The sequence below is a fragment of the Fusarium solani genome (genome assembly GCF_023522795.1).
Source record: "Fusarium solani strain SB1 chromosome Unknown bctg00000000, whole genome shotgun sequence".
NCBI classification, from domain to species: Eukaryota; Fungi; Ascomycota; class Sordariomycetes; order Hypocreales; family Nectriaceae; genus Fusarium; species Fusarium solani.
In genome coordinates, this window is record NW_027072157.1 from 120954 (window position 1) to 137564 (window position 16611).

A 16611-nucleotide genomic window follows, 5' to 3' on the forward strand; every position below is an offset into this window, starting at 1 on the left:
TGAGCGGGAGGAGATGTGAGATGCGGGTGGCTATTGAGGAGCTGAGATGTTGATGCACCAGAGGCGATTGGCCCTTTTTATCTCCTTCGGCCTCCTCGGAATTGGTACCCTGATGGATATCAACTCGTCCATTGCCTCATCATTGCCCAGCTTGTTCTTCTGAACTGGATACGAATCATTGCCCCGAGTCTTGTGATCGGCAAGCGACGGCGGTGTATCTTGGCCCTCTACCATTAATGCAAAGCTCCAATCATGGTTTACAGAGGGTTGCAATTGACTTTGGCAAGAGGAATTTTTGATCTTGGCAAGATTGACGAATCTCCCTTGCCAGCCGGAGACTTCCCAGATATAGAAGGTGTCCTAGTCTCAATCACTGGGCCATGCACACTAGGCAACGGATACGACGCCATATTAGGCAGGTTTGCAAGGAGATGGTAGGCCACGCATGAAAGACGGCCAAGACTACGACCCAAATATTCCGGACCAAGATGGGCTCCACATTGCGTGATTGGACGGACACTCTATCCTCAAAGCCAAAGAAATGTCGTAATTGCTTGGCTGTTACAGGACACCCCAAGAAAGAGGGGCACGGGGGGTTACAAGGATGGCAGGTAAGCTTATCAACTAGGCTCGGGACTTCTGATTAATCTTATCTTCAGTCGAAAGCCAAGATGTAACGCCCAAGTGAAATGATGGAGGTGAGTGGAGCAGCTGGGGGTTGCGTTACATATGTGTCCGTCGATATGGTAATGATCAACGGTTGTTCAATGAATGGAAGGTCATTCGGCCTGCTCGTGATAAACAATCTGTCTGGCCTACCCGAATCTTGATTTGATAATGAAATTCCATCACAGATTCCACGTGTATCCTTGACTGTATCCTTGACGCTCCCGCTACACCATCCATATTAAACAATATCAATAAGACGTCGCTCAGACGTCCCAAAAATAGCAGGGTGTAGCCCATCAACCATTCCAATGCGCTCCCAGGCCCTTTCTTGCCGTAGTGAGCCACCCAAGAAAAGCACCTGAGCTCTCAATCTCATGTTGCCAACCAGGAGGCAGAGGCAATTGGCGGTCCATGACGTCTCCGGAGGCTTCTCACTGTGAGGAAGCCGAACTACAGTCCTGACATTCTGTCCCGAGCCGTTTATGTTCCCTGGCTTCAAGTGAACGTCGGGGTGCATGGGAAACGGCTGCCCATTGTTGTAAACCCTCAGGACCTCGTAATGGTGCTTCACGTCTCTCTCACGCGTCGGGTTTCCGTCTTCCGGCTCATAGATCTCAACCCGACAACTCAGCTCAACCGAGATGGCATGGCCGGCGACTCGAATCAAGCCCGAGGCCGCGTTGACGCTTCGAATCTCGACATCATAAATCATCGGGTCGTTTGCCTCGAGGCCGCCCAAGCCTCTGGCAGAAACGTACGAGATGGGTCCATCAACGCTGGCCCAGCTCCAGCTAGGTGCGTAGTTGCCCGGGTTCGTGCGGCACATGAGCTTTCCGCTCTTTTCTGATACTTTTGACTGCCACCCCAGACTCTCCACCAGCGTGTTAGCCCACATTCCCCAGAGAGGAGACCATCCCTTGCTCTGGGATATGCGCTTCATAACTGAGTCCATCGCTGGGAGCCGGTCAGACTGGCGAGTGATGTCCCTGCTCATGTACTCCTCCACCAACGAGGTCCAAGAAGTGTGTGAGATGTTGTTCAGCTGCGCAGACCAAGAATGACCTGTAACATCCGGGGCAAATCCTTCCCAGATGGAATGCTGGTTACACTCAAACTTGAGTGCTGACGGAGTATAGAAAATCATGCATCCAGACAATAGTCGTTCTTGCCAGATCCACGCCCTGGTAGAAATTTTCCCATAGTCGCCGCCTTTATCCTCAGTGCCCAGAGGATGTGTTCGGCGTCGAGCCCCAAGCTTTAAGGATCCGATCCCGTCAATGTTAAGGTTGAGATTGAACGCTTGCCCCTTCATGTCTCTCGGAAACAAGATTCGGTCGTTTTCAGACCCCGCCGAGGCCGCCGCAATAGTCAAAGTGGCGTTGCCATAGATCTGGTGCATCTTGGCTGCCTGACGCTTGAAGTCCTCATCTTGGCCCTGAATGATACATAGCCTGTCGATCCAGACATACTCTATTCCAAGTGATCGGGAGCAGCTAACAACATCTTGAAAAAGCGGCGGCAGGTCCTGGAACCGTATGCCGGCTTTCTTCGCTTCTAAAGTCGATGCATTCGTGAGATAGGTATCGGGGCCGGTAGGGCCCCAACAGTAGCTAACCGCAATGTACTTGGCACGGATGTCCGTGGGTTCCACGAGTTGTATGCGCGTCGAGTTGTTGGCTTCGATCCAGATGATGCGGTCGGGAAGCAGAGGAAGAGGACCATCCCCCCCACATTTGTGATTCTTCATACAGTTAGTGACCTGTTTATTGATGAACTCGAAGCATCTTGGGTCCCCTGAATGTTCTGGTATCGGAGATGCGGCACCCATGTGCTCCACAAGCGGTGCTACGACAACATCTAGTTACGATACACGGTTAGCTCTGCCAGCTCCTATAAATGGACAACGACGTACCGCCAACGGTAGTCTCACTAGGGTTGAGAACAGACCGATATATCTCGACGTCAATGGGTGGTTTGGAAAAGTCGTCGATTGTGATGATGAAGTTCATAGCCTGTCCCTCCGGTAGGTCGACACCGAAGCTATTCAGCATCTCTTCCCTCCCCATCCTCACTGTAGACGTCCCACCAAACGCCAGATGAACGATTACCGGTAGGCCACTAGCCAAGTAAATATACATATAGGACTTCTCGGTTTCCCATGTAGGGTTCGCTGTTCCGAGTGCCGTTCGAATCATGGTGCAATACAAGCATCCGCGCTGAGACGATTCGACCAGGTCTTCTGACTTTTCTACCGTGATCTTTGAAACTGGAGTCTCGGCGGGAATATTGTACTCAGCCCTAGCCCATGAGCGATGAGTCTCGCTGGTGTCCACATCCGGAGGGGCTCGGTATGGGTCCAAGTTGCAGCATATCGGGCAAGGCCCAGGTGACTGAAGTTCAACCATATTTCTTGCCTCCTCTGCAGACATGCTTGATGCTGGCGACGCCATGAGCTTCATGAGTTCCTGGAGATTGGGAGCTACTGAGCTTGTAACCCTTAAACTTCCCAAGCCCCCTGGGGCGGTCGACCGTCGCTCTGCATTCCGATTTTGCGCTTGTGGTGTCGAGGGAGTCTGACTCCGGGTTTGCTGAGTTGCTGACGTTCCAGCATGCCCTTCCTTTTTCTCTTCCTTTTTCCCTTCCTTCTTTCCTTTGAGTTTTCGGAAAAGCTTCATCTCTGTTGCTGATGTGGTGACTTGGCGAAAGTTGAATGTTGATCCCCGCTGAGGGGCGTGAGGGGATGCCTGTCGTCTTGGTGTTTATCGACATCCATCTGCTGATCAATCGGTAAGGATCGACAGTTACATTCGGGGCTGTGCCCACCTTCATCCCCAGGCTAACTACCACCCTAGCCACCCTGCCATTAACTTTGCCACGAATCACGCGAGTTGCAGCTTGGAGTTCCTCCAATAGTAGACTTCTCATGCAAGCGTCCGTGGCGTCCATAGCAGCCGGGCGTCGCAGGGCTGATGATGCCTTGTCCAGCGAGGGACATAAAACACGAGACTCAGGGAGGTGAGGGCACAGCCAATTCAGTCCTGGTAGAATCAGCCTTAGGCAAAGTGCACAAGGCTCACTTCAACGGTCAGGCAAGGGTCTAGGGGTGTGTTGGGCATCCAAAACGTCAAGCTTATCCATTGTCCAAGCCCATGTTTCCTGCAGACCAGCCAAGTTTAAGAGAAGCCTTTGTAATAGAGGCCCTGCAAGCTCGACATGTTTACACCACAAGTCGGCTCAGCTTGATTGCAGATGGCACCGACCCTGGGACGAAACTTGAGCGATTTTCAGCAAGGCGCATTCCAAGTTCGGAGGCAGAATTGACGAATTTTTGTTTGCCACATGCAAACTTGAGCGTTACGGCAGACCGCTCTCCCCCTGGGCACCAAGAGTGGCGAATTCTGGACACCATCGACGCAGAGCAGCTCCTGAAGCGGGCCACACACCTGCCTCATATCGCAGAAATACAGGAGGCTTGCTCAGATCGAATTGCCATTCACTATTCATCACTATCAAACTCTAACCAAGTTTCATCACTCTACTCTCTAGACGCTTCCTTGATAAAACATCATTTATATCTTTGGTCAAAATCAATTTCCCCGACGTCCTCCTTCTTCGCGCTTGTCCCGACCAAAGCTTCCCCCATCGGGTCGAAGCCTTTCGAGCCCCACCAAAGTTTGCGTTCGTCAACGCTGATATTGCTGGGGCCCCAATCATCTACCAAGTCAGCCAAGGTTTGTAAATGTCCGTATGCAGCTGGTTGCGGGCCAACTGTTTGCCAACGAGTAAGCCACTCCTCAAACGCAACCAGCAGTAGTGATAACCCCGTCAGTGCGAAGAGCGGTATTGGATTGAATACGACCCTACTCGTACTCTGTTGAATCTGGAACTTGATGCCCTGTGATGTCAATAACCAGCTCGATACAGGCTTGTAAAGCAGCAGCGAAAGCCATAGCCAGCTCTTGACAGCGGACTTCAGTGCTCCAGCAGCTACCACCGCTCCTCGGCCTGGACCACGTCTCGCAGCGGCCTCCCGCCATGCAGCCTCGTCTCGTGCCACTGTTACAAGCAACTCGGCACCATGAAGAGCCATGACAAAGAATGCCTGGGGCACTATTGCAAATAAAAAGGTGCAAAAAAGCCACAGTGGATAAAGATTTGGGCCATGAATCCCGCCTTCAAAATACAAGTCAGTGGTGCCGGTCTCGTCGGCGAAAAAGGCATATGTTGGTACGCCGTTGGAATTGAGTTTGCGAATAAGCACGAGAAGGATGACGGCCAAGATGGCACAGAGCACAACGACCCCATACTGAAAATAGACGATGTAGCGAGTAGCGGGATATACGGCACTCATTGCGCACTGCCGTCGTCGGGGGCTAGCGGCTTGGCTGAGCATATAACGGTCGTCGACAGCAAGCATGCCGCGTCCAGGGTGGTGGTCAATAATGCCATGATTGAGGCAGGCGAGAGCCGTATTGAGAGGACTAGGACTCCAGGTGAGGATAGTGTTGGGGGTGTCCCAGAGACACATAGTTGACACGATCGAGAGACTCAGCAGGCCAATGCCGAGCATCAGGAGTGCAATTCCATTGACGAGAATGCTGGTTCTGCTCCCGATCAAGATTTGCGACGCAGCTGTGTAGCAAATGATCAGGCATGCTGCCGAGAAGAAGTTGACGGATCGGGTGTTTGCCCGGCTGGATTCGGCACTCGTAAAAAGACGGAGATTTGAGTTGAACTCGAGGCGGCCCTCGCGATAAAGAGCCCAGCGCAATGAAACGGCGTGGATATAGCTGACAGCTTCGGTGCAGCCTGCTATGAGGAGGTTGAAAATGAGGGGGAGAAACTCTCCGAAAAGGCCAACGCCTGCCACGCCTTGAGCGAGACGGTCTGGGAGGAAGGCTATTATCAGGCCGCCCTCAACAGCCAGAAGCCAGATGGAACATGCGATAGCAGAAATCGAGATGAAATACGATACCCATAAGGCGATTTGGCAGTACCGCTTTGTCGATATGGCTTCATCGAAATGCGGGAGTCCTAGGTCCGCTATCACGCTATCTTCGACAAGCTGGGAGGATCGGGACCCTGGCTGCGGAGGAAGGATAGAAATATCCGGGCTACAGTCTCTCATGGGTGATAGGTTAAAAGACTTGACTTGATGTCAAAATAGTATTTCATTATCACAAGTCAAGCTGTCGGATATGGGCTACCAACTTGAAGCCAGATAATGCGTGTATTTATTGTGATTCTGGTGGGGCTATGCCTCTAAATCAGGCCATGATCTGCCCGAGCTTTGAAAAACGTCGTGTGGGGCTTGGCAGGGCCTGAATGCTAAATTTGGCACCAAGCTGGAGTCGCCTGACGTTGGTGGAAATTACCCCAGCCCCATAGGGTAGGTAAGAAGCTGGTTTGACCTCACGAAGTTAAGATCTATCAGTCTCTGATTTCACGTTTCACCAATCGGTAAAGCTCTGTATCTCTTTCTCAAGATAATTTGGTATAGAGGTCTTCATTTTGAGATCTCTGAACCTCGAGATTATCTAGCGTTCCCCTTACCAGGGAATATATCATGAAGACATGTGCCTGTCTACTTGTCTGCCATTGAACCCACCTGGTTTTCGCACAGTACTTGACAATTTGCTGACTAAGTGAATTTTGATCCCCGGGGAAGATATTTAGCAGTTCCCAAGGTTCCTCGTCCTCCAGTGGTGTTAAGAACTCGGGTGAGCTCGTTGAAGGACGTATGTCGTCTGTTTGGGATTGCAGCTTCGATGTTGAACGCCATCTTTTCAACATTGCCCGATGACTAATCCACACTAACCCCTGCCAAGAAGTGTTCCTGGACGGGAAAACGTTGGTCCTTAGAGGACCCGTCACTGGTCTGACTTGATTGGCTCGTTGAAGGCTTTGTCTGTAAAGGTTCCGACTTGGCCAAAGCGAAAGAGGCCGGTTGAACACAATCAACTAATAAAAGGTAAAATTGCACTCTTACTGCGTGAAGGCATCCAACGGGTACCAGACAGGGATCTAAGCCAATTATGGCTTGGCGCTGATTTCTCCCACTTCAAATGCAATAAGATGAGATCAGGATGACACCAAGGCATCGGCAGCAACTGATAGTGCTCTAGCAGCGGGGCGAGTGACCAGTTGGATGCCTTCGCCCAGTCTAACAGATACTTTTCGCCAGGTACCAAGGCATTGGGGGTCGTATTGCTGCACGACAAGAACGCTCTCTATTAATTTCCAAGTAGAGGTAAGACAGCAGCCACGGTGAAGGAGGCGATTCGATACAATATTGATCATACCCGAGACAACCCGAGATGTCTGGTTCTCGTTGCGTCGGCTGGCTGGGTGTGATTAATAAGCCGAGTCTGAACAAGGGGGGCATTCTCGGAACCTTGTTGTGCAAAGTGAGACTTGAGCAACAACCATCGGTAAAAGCAGCCGAATTTACTCCGCTGTCAAACACGTCCTGCACCCACGATAGGGAGAGCCCACCCGATAAAGCCGAGAATATGGAACTCTCAACTCCGTAAACTCCAAGGAGCAACAGGCCCCAACAAGTGACAGTATCTTGGCTAGGCTGGCTTATACAGGTCGAGCACTATGCATATGACCGCAAGCAACGTCCTCGGAGTACGAACAAAGTATAAGAAGGCATCTACCCCCAGGAATTCTCCCGAGCTTTGACACATCATTCAACCCTAAAAAAGCATCTCAAAATACATTAACCTCTATTTCATTCTTCCGCACTATTCATCAGCATGTCGGAACTTAAGATCGCACGAATAGATGTTTTTCAAGTCGATCTCCCCTACTCAGGCGGCGTCTATCATCTATCCGGCGGAAGAACCTACAAGAATTTCGACGGCACTATTGTTCGGATCACTACCCAGAGCGGCATTGAAGGTTTCGGCGAAAGTACCCCTTTCGGCGCTACATTTATTGCTTCCCATGCTCTTGGTGTCAGAGCAGGCATCGCAGAAATCGCTCCTCATCTAATTGGACTTGACCCCCGCGACGTTGATCGTATTAATGACGCTATGGATGCCGCATTGATTGACCATCTGCACGCTAAGACCGCTATTGATGTTGCGTGCTGGGATATCTTTGGCAAGTCAGTCGGCCTCCCGGTCTACCAGCTGCTCGGCGGGAGCACAGGCATCAAGCTCCCCCTTCTGACTTCCCTCCCTGTTGCCGACGCGGAAAATACCCGCAGGCTTGTTGCTGAAGCTCGGACGGCGGGCTATACAGGGTTTTCAGTCAAGATAGGAGAGAATCCTGTCTCTGATGCTGCACGCGTTGTCGCGGCACTCTCTGAGAAGAAGGAAAATGAGTTTTATTCCATCGACGCGAATAGCTCGATGACCGTGGAGTCCACCCTGAGAATGCTCCGATTACTTCCCTCTGGGCTGGATTTTATCCTAGAAGCCCCCTGTGCGACACATCGAGACACGGTATCTCTTCGACGTCGAACCAACGTGCCGATCCTCACGGATGAGCTTCTCACAGATGAGCACTCGGCTATACAGCTTGTCGCTGACGACGCAGCGGAAGGTCTGAACTTGAAAATATCCAAAGTTGGTGGTCTTACCCGAGCTCGCCGTATCCGCGATATCGCTGTGGCTGCCGGATATACCATTGTAACTCAGGAGACATGCGGCTCGGATATTGCCTTCGCCGCTATTGTTCACCTGGCCCAAACTATCCCAGAGCGCAACCTACGACCAATTCTAGAGTGCCGTGCAATGCATATTCCGAAGACCGCGGATGGCGACTATGAGGTTCACGGAGGATATGTTAGGGCACCAAACGCACCTGGCTTGGGTATCACCCCTCGTTTGGATGTTTTGGGCGAGACAGTAGCTTCTTACTTGTAGATTATGTAGCACAAGTGCCGGGGCCGAGAGTCGCCGTTAGTCCTTAATAACTACGATTAATAACCATTCTTTATACTTACGCCTCATTCTACCCCATGACCTTCGACTTTGTGGAGCCTCGAGGCTCATTCGTCTTGTATCTAGGCTTGCTGAGATCGAGATTTAGCTCGCCTAACCGTCTTGTGTTCAAGCTAACTGGATCTGAAGATGTAGTTATGTCGAATGGATTGCTGTGACGGAACATTTGATCACCGGGTTTAAACGGACCTAAAGTCCACATAAGATCGTGCTTTAGACACTTCATGATTTCTATAGTCTTGATTATCTAGCTGCCAAAGGTCTCAACAGTTCCATCGAGCAGACAGATGAGGATATGCCAAAAAGCAGCAGAGAGCTGATTGATGCTTGTAATAGAGTTTCAAGTATCTACCATTGAGTCAACAGGTATTCCCTCCTTCAGACTTCTTACCGGCCATTCAATCCATTCTCTCCATTCTTCTTCTATAACCCTGTCGATCATGCCCATTACACTTGCGCCCCAGCCTTGACTCGGCCACCCTTTGTGCTCATACGGCCAGCTCAATGCAGCAAAATGGGCCAATACAATAAGCGCCAAAGGATCCCCAGACCTGATCATGTCCACGAAGAAAGGGGGGAGACAAAGTGGCCAGCCCCATGTATGAGGAAGGTCACTGGTGGAAGAAAAGGCAAGGCAATCCTGATAAATATTTCTAAGACCCTCGAGAGCTAAAAGGCTAGCCGATTGAGGATTTATGACGTCCAAGGTTCGAGGAAGTTGCCGGGCAAGGCGAAATAACTTGTCCAAACGCTTCTGGAAGGCACTAGGCGCTTCGGATGATGGGCTTGGGGGCGACGTAGGGGTGGAGGGAGTCAAACATGTTGCTTTGTGAGAAAACAGTTGACCCAGCGGACCATCCGACGACCATCTCTGAAGCGACTTGAAGTCGAGGATACATTTCATACCCTGGAGGAGTTGAAATGACTGTGCCACCTCAGCAGATGTGAGAGGCCCGCTGGGGTGAGCAACGTTGCAAAGTGACTGGAGAAAGGTCAAAGAACCAAACAGGAAAAACACTTCACAGTTGCTTTCGTTGATATCATTCAGAAGGTTTCGGAAGCTGGAGAGTGCTAGAGCTGAGTAGTGCGATGAAATGACTTGATATTCGACTTTTTGCTCTGGGTTAAAATGTGCAAAGTGCAGCGCAGAGACAGCAAGCAGGGCATGCATCAGAAAGTCCTGACCCGAGTCAGACTGCGAAGTGGCAGGGCCAGACAGTGAATGCGACTTACATTGGATAGTGCAGCCTTTGGAACGAGCTCCCTCCAGAGCACCTCTGTCCGAGACTCCCTGACGAATGATCTCCAGACTGAAGTGCTGTAGTAGTGAAAGAGCTGAAGGCTCTGCATCCACTCGCGCGCAGAACATTGGCACGCGCATGGGTAGCCTTGCTCATGATGCGATGGCGTTCCTGGGGTCGGGTGGAAAGTCGATGTAATAGAATGGACAGAAGCTGAGAAAATCAGAAATGCGTAACTAAAGGTTGAGCAAAAGGATATTTACCATGATCTTGTTGGGTTGCGATTGGTGATTGACACGCCCATGGCTCATGAGCTACCTGGTGGGTCAATGCGTAAGGCTCGGGTTCGGATTCGGGTCCGGGCTGTTCCCGAAGACCGAGGCCTGCAACCAGGGGGCTGGAGCTCGGAGCCGGAGCCGAACCGGGAGCTGTAGGGGGCACTGCTGGGACTGAAGGGGCTGAAGGGGGAGAGCAGGCGCTGGCAACCACGGCGCTCGAAGTTACAAGGCTACACTCGACGTGGTGTCGAACGCAGTTTGTACATGGTCGAAGCTCATCGCACTATTTTCCACGGGTTAACACAACACGAAAATGCCAGGCAAAATTGCCAGCTGCTCACCTTGACTCGCCTGGCCTTACACCGAAGGCATCCATTACGAGATTTCTTATGACCTAGGCGTTTCCCTAGCTGCATGCTCATGGCGCGCGATCAAGTTCCTTCGCTTTCGCAAGAGAAGGACCCAAACTTGAATGCGAGGGCGGCGGGCGGGAACCCGAGGCTTTTGATGAAGATGCGAGCCAGCCTTTGGTCTCGTGAGCACAACCTGGTTAGTGAGAGATCAATGCAGCGCGCTTAGACAGATCAGGGCAAGGTATCCTCAAACTGTCTATGTACCTAAAATGTGGTCTGATGATGGAAACCGAAACCGAAAGCGAGATGCAGAACCCACACTTCTAATTAAGTTATTGTCGAGTAGGTATCCACCATCTGATGCTGGTGATAGTCTACGTGAATATGTCTAAAATGGTTTGCGGTCTCTATCAAATCTCCTTCTAAACCTGGCTTTACAGCCGGTCGTTGTTGAAGCTGGTTCGCAACTTCTCTCCATATCGCCTAATGAGCAGTGGAATGGGGAAGAGAGCGATGGCAATAAAAGCGAGGAGGGAGTTGCCCCAGCCCAGTCCCAGCGCATCATACATCTTGAGGGCGCTTAGTGGTAGCGTGGCGCCCGCAATGGAACGCATTACCGTGTTGGCTGCCAACGCAGACGCTGCGTACAGACTGTAGGCGTCGACGAGGTACATGCTGACAGCCATGAAACACATCAGGTTGCCTTAATGAAGTGTTAGCGGAAACATGCGAGTAGAGACCTTCTATCCTTACCTGTTCCTATCACCGCCAAGCCCACGATCGGCGCCATCCAATGTGTTTCATACTCTGTCGTCCAGCCGTAGATGAAGAATCCAACCGGCAGTAGCAACGTGCCCACGGGCAGAAGCTTCAGGCGAACCTCAGGTTTGACATCCTTGTGATCCTGCTGTAAGGCCTTCATCTTCTGCAGCTGTTTATTGGAATCAATTGAGAACCAAAACAAGCCGACAAAAGAGCCCACACCAAGACCAAGGTAGACAAGACCAACCGTGCTGGCGCTGAAACCGTAAGCGCCCTCAAAGATGAAGGGAACCGATGTGAAGAGGAGGTAGAGATAGCCGTAGACAATCATCAAATAGAAGGCGAATATGGTGCAGATAGGAGAGAAAATTAGAAGTTTCGTGGGTCTGACAATAGCTCTTTTGAAGAGATCCGCATCTGAAAGACCTGTATCAAGCTTTGACCGAAGGTTGAGATTGCCCGTCTCCTTGATGAGCCTTTGTGTCTTGCGCTTGAGGATAATAGGCGCATATGTCTCGCGCATCGTCAAGATCATTGTAACAGCTAGGAAGCCACCGATAATGGTCACAACCCAAAACACCCATCTCCAGCCCTTGTTGTCTACCAGCACGCCACCTACAACAGGTCCGAGGATGGGTCCGATCAAGGGTCCGATGCTAAAGGCCGACATCGCAACAGCGCGTTTCTCCTGGACTATCATATCGGAAATGCTGCCGCCGCCATTCGTCATGGGACAGGCACCAAAAGAACCAGCCAGGAACCGGAAGACAATGAGGGCGGCCATGTTTGGGGCCAAGGCACATCCAGCAGTGCAGCAGAGAAAAAGAATGTTGCAGACGTGGTAAACAATAGTCCGTCCATATACCTCGGAGAGCGGTGCCATTACCATGGGGCCGAACGCGAAACCAAGGACATACACGGAAACCACAAAGGCCCCAAGCTCCTGGTTCGTCTCCTTAAAGTCCACCATGAGTTTTGGGACCCCGGGAGCAAAGATTGAAGACGCGAGTGGAGTGATGAAGGTGAGGGCGCTGATGAGGCCGCAATTCAGGTATTTCTGCCACGCCGGCCAGTTGTATGGGTTCTCGGGGTCGTCCTCCCCATCCCACCAGACGATGTTCGAGTCGGGTTCAGCATCGCCGGCGTTCAAGGTAGCTTCGTCTTCGCTCTTCACTTGGAGTGGACTGTTCGAGGCTTTACTGTTGGAGTGTTGGTGTTGGGAGTTCATGCCACCGGACGTCTTCGTTTCGGTCGCAGCCTTTTGACTCTCGAGGTCGCTGTTCTGCTCCTTCGTATTTTCGGCTGAGATACCGAGCAGCTCGAAGCCACCAGCTGAAGAATCCTTCTTGATGCCGAGCATCACAGCAAGGAAATGTATTAGAGGGTTCAAGACAGAAGAAAGGGGTCACAAATAGGTAGGTAGGAAAGAAAGAAATGAAACAGGCTTGGGGAAACGAACAGTGATAGATCTTGCAAGATGAAAGGAGTGTTCAGATCAATAGCAGGAGATCTACGATTAAATTTCTATTAACAGGCGCGCTGGATTTATACCTAAGTCATGATGCGAGCTGGCTCACTCTGAGCTGAATGCGAAACCGAACCCGAGGGTTCCACTCCCCAATCAATGGAAGGTCCCATTTCGTTCCGCGAGCGATCTATATCCCATCTCCGTCACCCCGTAAGCTACTCCGACCACAGGCTTTAACTTCTCATCCCTAGGCTCAAAAGCATCTTTGATCCTCAACTGAAGTTCGCCCCTTGGGACAGTCCTAAATTCACTCCCACTTGCAGCAGCCTCCTCTGAAGTTTCTACCCAGACAACCGACTTAACCGTCTTGAAAGACTGTACCCTAGCCGAAGTATTAGCGAGAATTGACTCCGGAGGCGGTGTCGACTTTTGCGAGAGGACAATGAGCTCCAAGATGCTATCCCATGCTCCACTTGTTGTACCTGTCTTGACAACATATATCGTGTGTAGTAGGGCGATGGCCGCGTGCAGTAGCAAACCTGCTATGGATATGTAGTCAAACCAGCTTTCGGCAGTCATGACATAGCCGGTATAGATAGCCCTCATCACGAATCGTTTACTATCGCCAGACTTCAGTGATTCCGGCTTCGAAAAGATCTCTTCAGGATCTCCGGGATGGACGGGTGATCTGGCTTGCGTTTCGTTCGTAACCGACCAGTCACTAAATGGCTACGCCGTTAGGTATTGGGATGGTTGGATGTTCGGTATTATACCGCAACGAGAGAGGCCATCGACGACGGTCGCAGCTATCATGCTCTCAAACCCTTGTTGTTGAGAAAGATTTTCGTGGTAAACGCTGCTCACAATAGTTTCCAAAGTGGTCATCTTGGATCCAGCCTGCGGAAGCCAGTGCATATTTTCTGGTACTGTATCAGGCAACGAGGGTGCTAGCAAATCGTACCAGTCGGTATCCATTCTGATGACCCTCAAGGAGTCGTTTTTCGGGGGTGCGGCGCGATTATACCCTATGCTTCCTTGGCGTTCTAGCTCGGTTCGAACCAAGTTCAGCACTCTGCCCGCAAAGAACTCATGAGGTTGCTTTGTAGTCCATATAACTGAGAGAACAGAATTCTCTTTTGCCCATCGAGCATCGATGGAGCAAGCTAGCACGTTTGAGGGAGGGTTGCTACCTCCATTGGTACGGTTCCACAACGGTTCAAACAGCATGACAACGCCGAGCGAGTTTCCAGTTATGTTCCATAAGTCCACGGGGGCCATGATAACAGGGCGAGACTGGCCGAAGATGGGCTTATTCAGTGGTGATTTTGTGTCGTCAATTAAGCCTCTCTTGGCAAGGTGTTTCTTGATGTCTCCTAGCACATCCAACTCTTCAACTACGGGTGCCTCTCCAGGCTCCCCTTTGTTGCTGTGGGTCTTATAGTATTCGTCTACGCCGTCGAAATCAGGGAACTTGACAGTCAAGGTATCTCCCCAGAGATTCATCTCACCCTGAGCTTGGCAAAACACTCTCGCCGCTGGCGCCATGGTCTCGACCTCGTACCTTTGCGGGATTGCCCATTTGAGGTGTCTCCGAAATGGTGCCTTTTGAGGATGGTGATTTGCCAAATAATCAATGGCACCCTGATGGATGCCCCGCATGGCATCTTCCATGGTGGCAGTCGCTTGGTGGGATGTGTATGCCCATGTGTTGGCCTCGGCAAGCAAGGCAGGCCTTGCGTAGATGTTCTTTCGGATAAAGCCATCGCGGAGTTCGTACTTATGGCCCGTATGAGGAATCCACCAGGATGCAAAGTGTTGATATAAATAGAGGAACCCAAATGAAGGGCATTGTCGATTCAAGAATGGCCCTGCCCCGGTTGTGCAATCGACTTCTGAGTAATAGTCGGAGTTTAATCTCGTCGGCCACAGCTGTGCATCGCTTCCTAGATAGCCATGTTAGCTCTGGAGCTCAGCCTTCACTTTTGAGGGTCATACCATTGAGCCAGAAGACGCCGCCACCAATGTCCCAGTCGAGTGTTCTGGGGATCATTAGCATCGCTGCTGCTGGACCAGCCAGAAGCGCGAGTGCACCGCCAACAAAGACTAAAACAACGAAGCCACGGCGGCTTCATCGTTGTCGGCGGGACATGGACTCGCTGCAGCTCAAACCGCCTAGGAACTCGGCCGACCAGAAGTAGCTGCTGATGTGTGAGCGAGCTGGAGAATGAGACCAGTGAGCTCCAGGAATCCGCCCTACCTCGCAGATGTAAAAGAGAAGCCCGACACAAGTAGCCCGAGAGGCAGACCATCCCCAAACACAAGTTGCGACCGAAGGAAATGAAGTATTACTACTCCAATGCTCGCCACAACGAGGAGTTCCTGGACCTTGGCTGCGATCTGTAGTAATCCGAGCTTGAAGTCGTCCTCGTGTTGGGAACTGTGTAATTCCTTACCGATGAAGAAGCGAACCAAGTTCAACGCGCTGAGTCCGATAGATAAGAATGCGGGAACGAGGTGAACAGCACAGCGGGCCAGCGCAACCCATCTTGACTTTTCAAGTAGGACTTTTGGTGGCTCCTCATCGTCGCCTCGAAGGAATGTAAGAATACCAAGACCAAGCGACCGCAGTAGGGTCCTGAAACGCTTGACGATACTCGAGTCGGCAATTCTATACCGGAAGCGCGACATGGAACGGGACGTTTTGCTTCTCGGTCCTGCAGCGGGGTACCTCATCAGAGGCTCCTGCTGCATTCCCTCGATGTTGTGTTCGATGGGATCGTTTTTCGTCGCTGGTTCCATGGTAAGGTCGATCATACGACGCTGGAAGGAAGATGACGAGGGAACCGGACAGACAAGAGGCAGAGAAAGAAACGGACTTTATGAACAAGACTTGGCCCCCAACCGCAGAGGCAGCTGGAGGATTGAAACCCTGGCCTCGGTTATTAGGCTATGTGACTTCAGCCCTGCAGGGCTGGGGCGCGGGATTACTCCCTGACCTGATCATGAACGGGGGCTCAAGACGAATCACGTTTTGAAGAGGGACATGCCAGCGCATAAATTGACGCGTGATTCAAATTGAATCACCCCCTATGGCTGCGTTCATTATGTCTTACAGGATCATGGCTGATTTAGCCTCAATGACCAATGCCGCAACGTGTGAGGACTCGTGGCGAGAGTGATCTATGTTGTTCTACACTACCTTGTTGATTCCCCTTGTGAGATTTGCATGCTAACCATGCTGATTTCGATTCAAAGGTCCGTCGAGTATTCAGCGACGCTGTTTTACAACCTGGATTTTAGCCTTGTTTCGTCTTAGAAGGATAGATATTAATACGGCGCATTTACCACAAGTAGAGTTTAAGTACTATAGCAATAATATGATTTTTATACGTAATATATATACTAATATAACTAGAATAAGGTATTTATTATTTAGCTATTAATTAAGGGCCTTAATTAAGGAAAAATAAAATATAGTATACCAAAGTCATAGATAGTCATAATACTAGGCCCTTTGAGCTTATTATCTTTTCCCAATAGTAGCTATTACTTTAATTTAGCACGAGCACGGTATAACCTAACCTCGATCGAGGTTGCTCTAAGAAGTACTATTAATAAAATGCCATCTATTCATCCGCGCATCCTCCTTAGCTCTCTTAATAAATGCTTTATACTCGCCCTCGATTTAGATAATAATAGCGCCTAAGCCTTTTATTATCTTAGCCCTCCTAGGACTAACATAGTTATAGATATAGTTAATATATTAATAGTTGAAGATTTTAGCACTATAAGCGAGTCCTTGACCTTGGTTCCTATCCGTGACGATACAGATGATAATCTTTTAAGTAATATCCGTGTACTTGCTAGTCCGGAGATCCTGTGATG

The 16611-nt window shown here is 50.6% G+C and overlaps 6 protein-coding genes across 6 annotated transcripts; 1 reads left to right on the forward strand and 5 right to left on the reverse strand.

Moving 5' to 3' along the window:
* Window positions 1-907: 907 nt before the first annotated feature.
* MRS44_000029 (uncharacterized protein) lies at window positions 908-3344 on the reverse strand (the record flags this gene model as incomplete). Its single annotated transcript, XM_046272914.2, has 2 exons — window positions 908-2526; window positions 2582-3344. The coding sequence occupies 2 exons, from the start codon at window positions 3342-3344 to the stop codon at window positions 908-910; spliced, it is 2382 nt and encodes a 793-aa protein (XP_046129854.1).
* An 890-nt stretch (window positions 3345-4234) lies between these two features.
* MRS44_000030 (uncharacterized protein) lies at window positions 4235-5797 on the reverse strand (the record flags this gene model as incomplete). Its single annotated transcript, XM_046276510.2, has 1 exon — window positions 4235-5797. One exon carries the CDS (start codon window positions 5795-5797, stop codon window positions 4235-4237), a length of 1563 nt encoding a protein of 520 aa, XP_046129853.1.
* A 1633-nt stretch (window positions 5798-7430) lies between these two features.
* Window positions 7431-8546, forward strand: MRS44_000031 (uncharacterized protein; the record flags this gene model as incomplete). Its single annotated transcript, XM_046276956.2, has 1 exon — window positions 7431-8546. The coding sequence occupies one exon, from the start codon at window positions 7431-7433 to the stop codon at window positions 8544-8546; it is 1116 nt and encodes a 371-aa protein (XP_046129852.2).
* Window positions 8547-8871: 325 nt separating this feature from the next.
* Window positions 8872-10519, reverse strand: MRS44_000032 (uncharacterized protein; the record flags this gene model as incomplete). The annotated part of the gene is made up of 5 exons (XM_065623986.1): window positions 8872-8940; window positions 9016-9819; window positions 9858-10078; window positions 10129-10426; window positions 10505-10519. The coding sequence occupies 5 exons, from the start codon at window positions 10517-10519 to the stop codon at window positions 8872-8874; spliced, it is 1407 nt and encodes a 468-aa protein (XP_065479611.1).
* Window positions 10520-10930: 411 nt separating this feature from the next.
* MRS44_000033 (uncharacterized protein) lies at window positions 10931-12618 on the reverse strand (the record flags this gene model as incomplete). Its single annotated transcript, XM_046272913.2, has 2 exons — window positions 10931-11199; window positions 11250-12618. 2 exons carry the CDS (start codon window positions 12616-12618, stop codon window positions 10931-10933), a joined length of 1638 nt encoding a protein of 545 aa, XP_046129850.2.
* A 261-nt stretch (window positions 12619-12879) lies between these two features.
* Window positions 12880-15525, reverse strand: MRS44_000034 (uncharacterized protein; the record flags this gene model as incomplete). Its single annotated transcript, XM_065623992.1, has 5 exons — window positions 12880-13455; window positions 13525-14669; window positions 14722-14829; window positions 14896-14924; window positions 14984-15525. The coding sequence occupies 5 exons, from the start codon at window positions 15523-15525 to the stop codon at window positions 12880-12882; spliced, it is 2400 nt and encodes a 799-aa protein (XP_065479612.1).
* Window positions 15526-16611: the final 1086 nt, after the last annotated feature.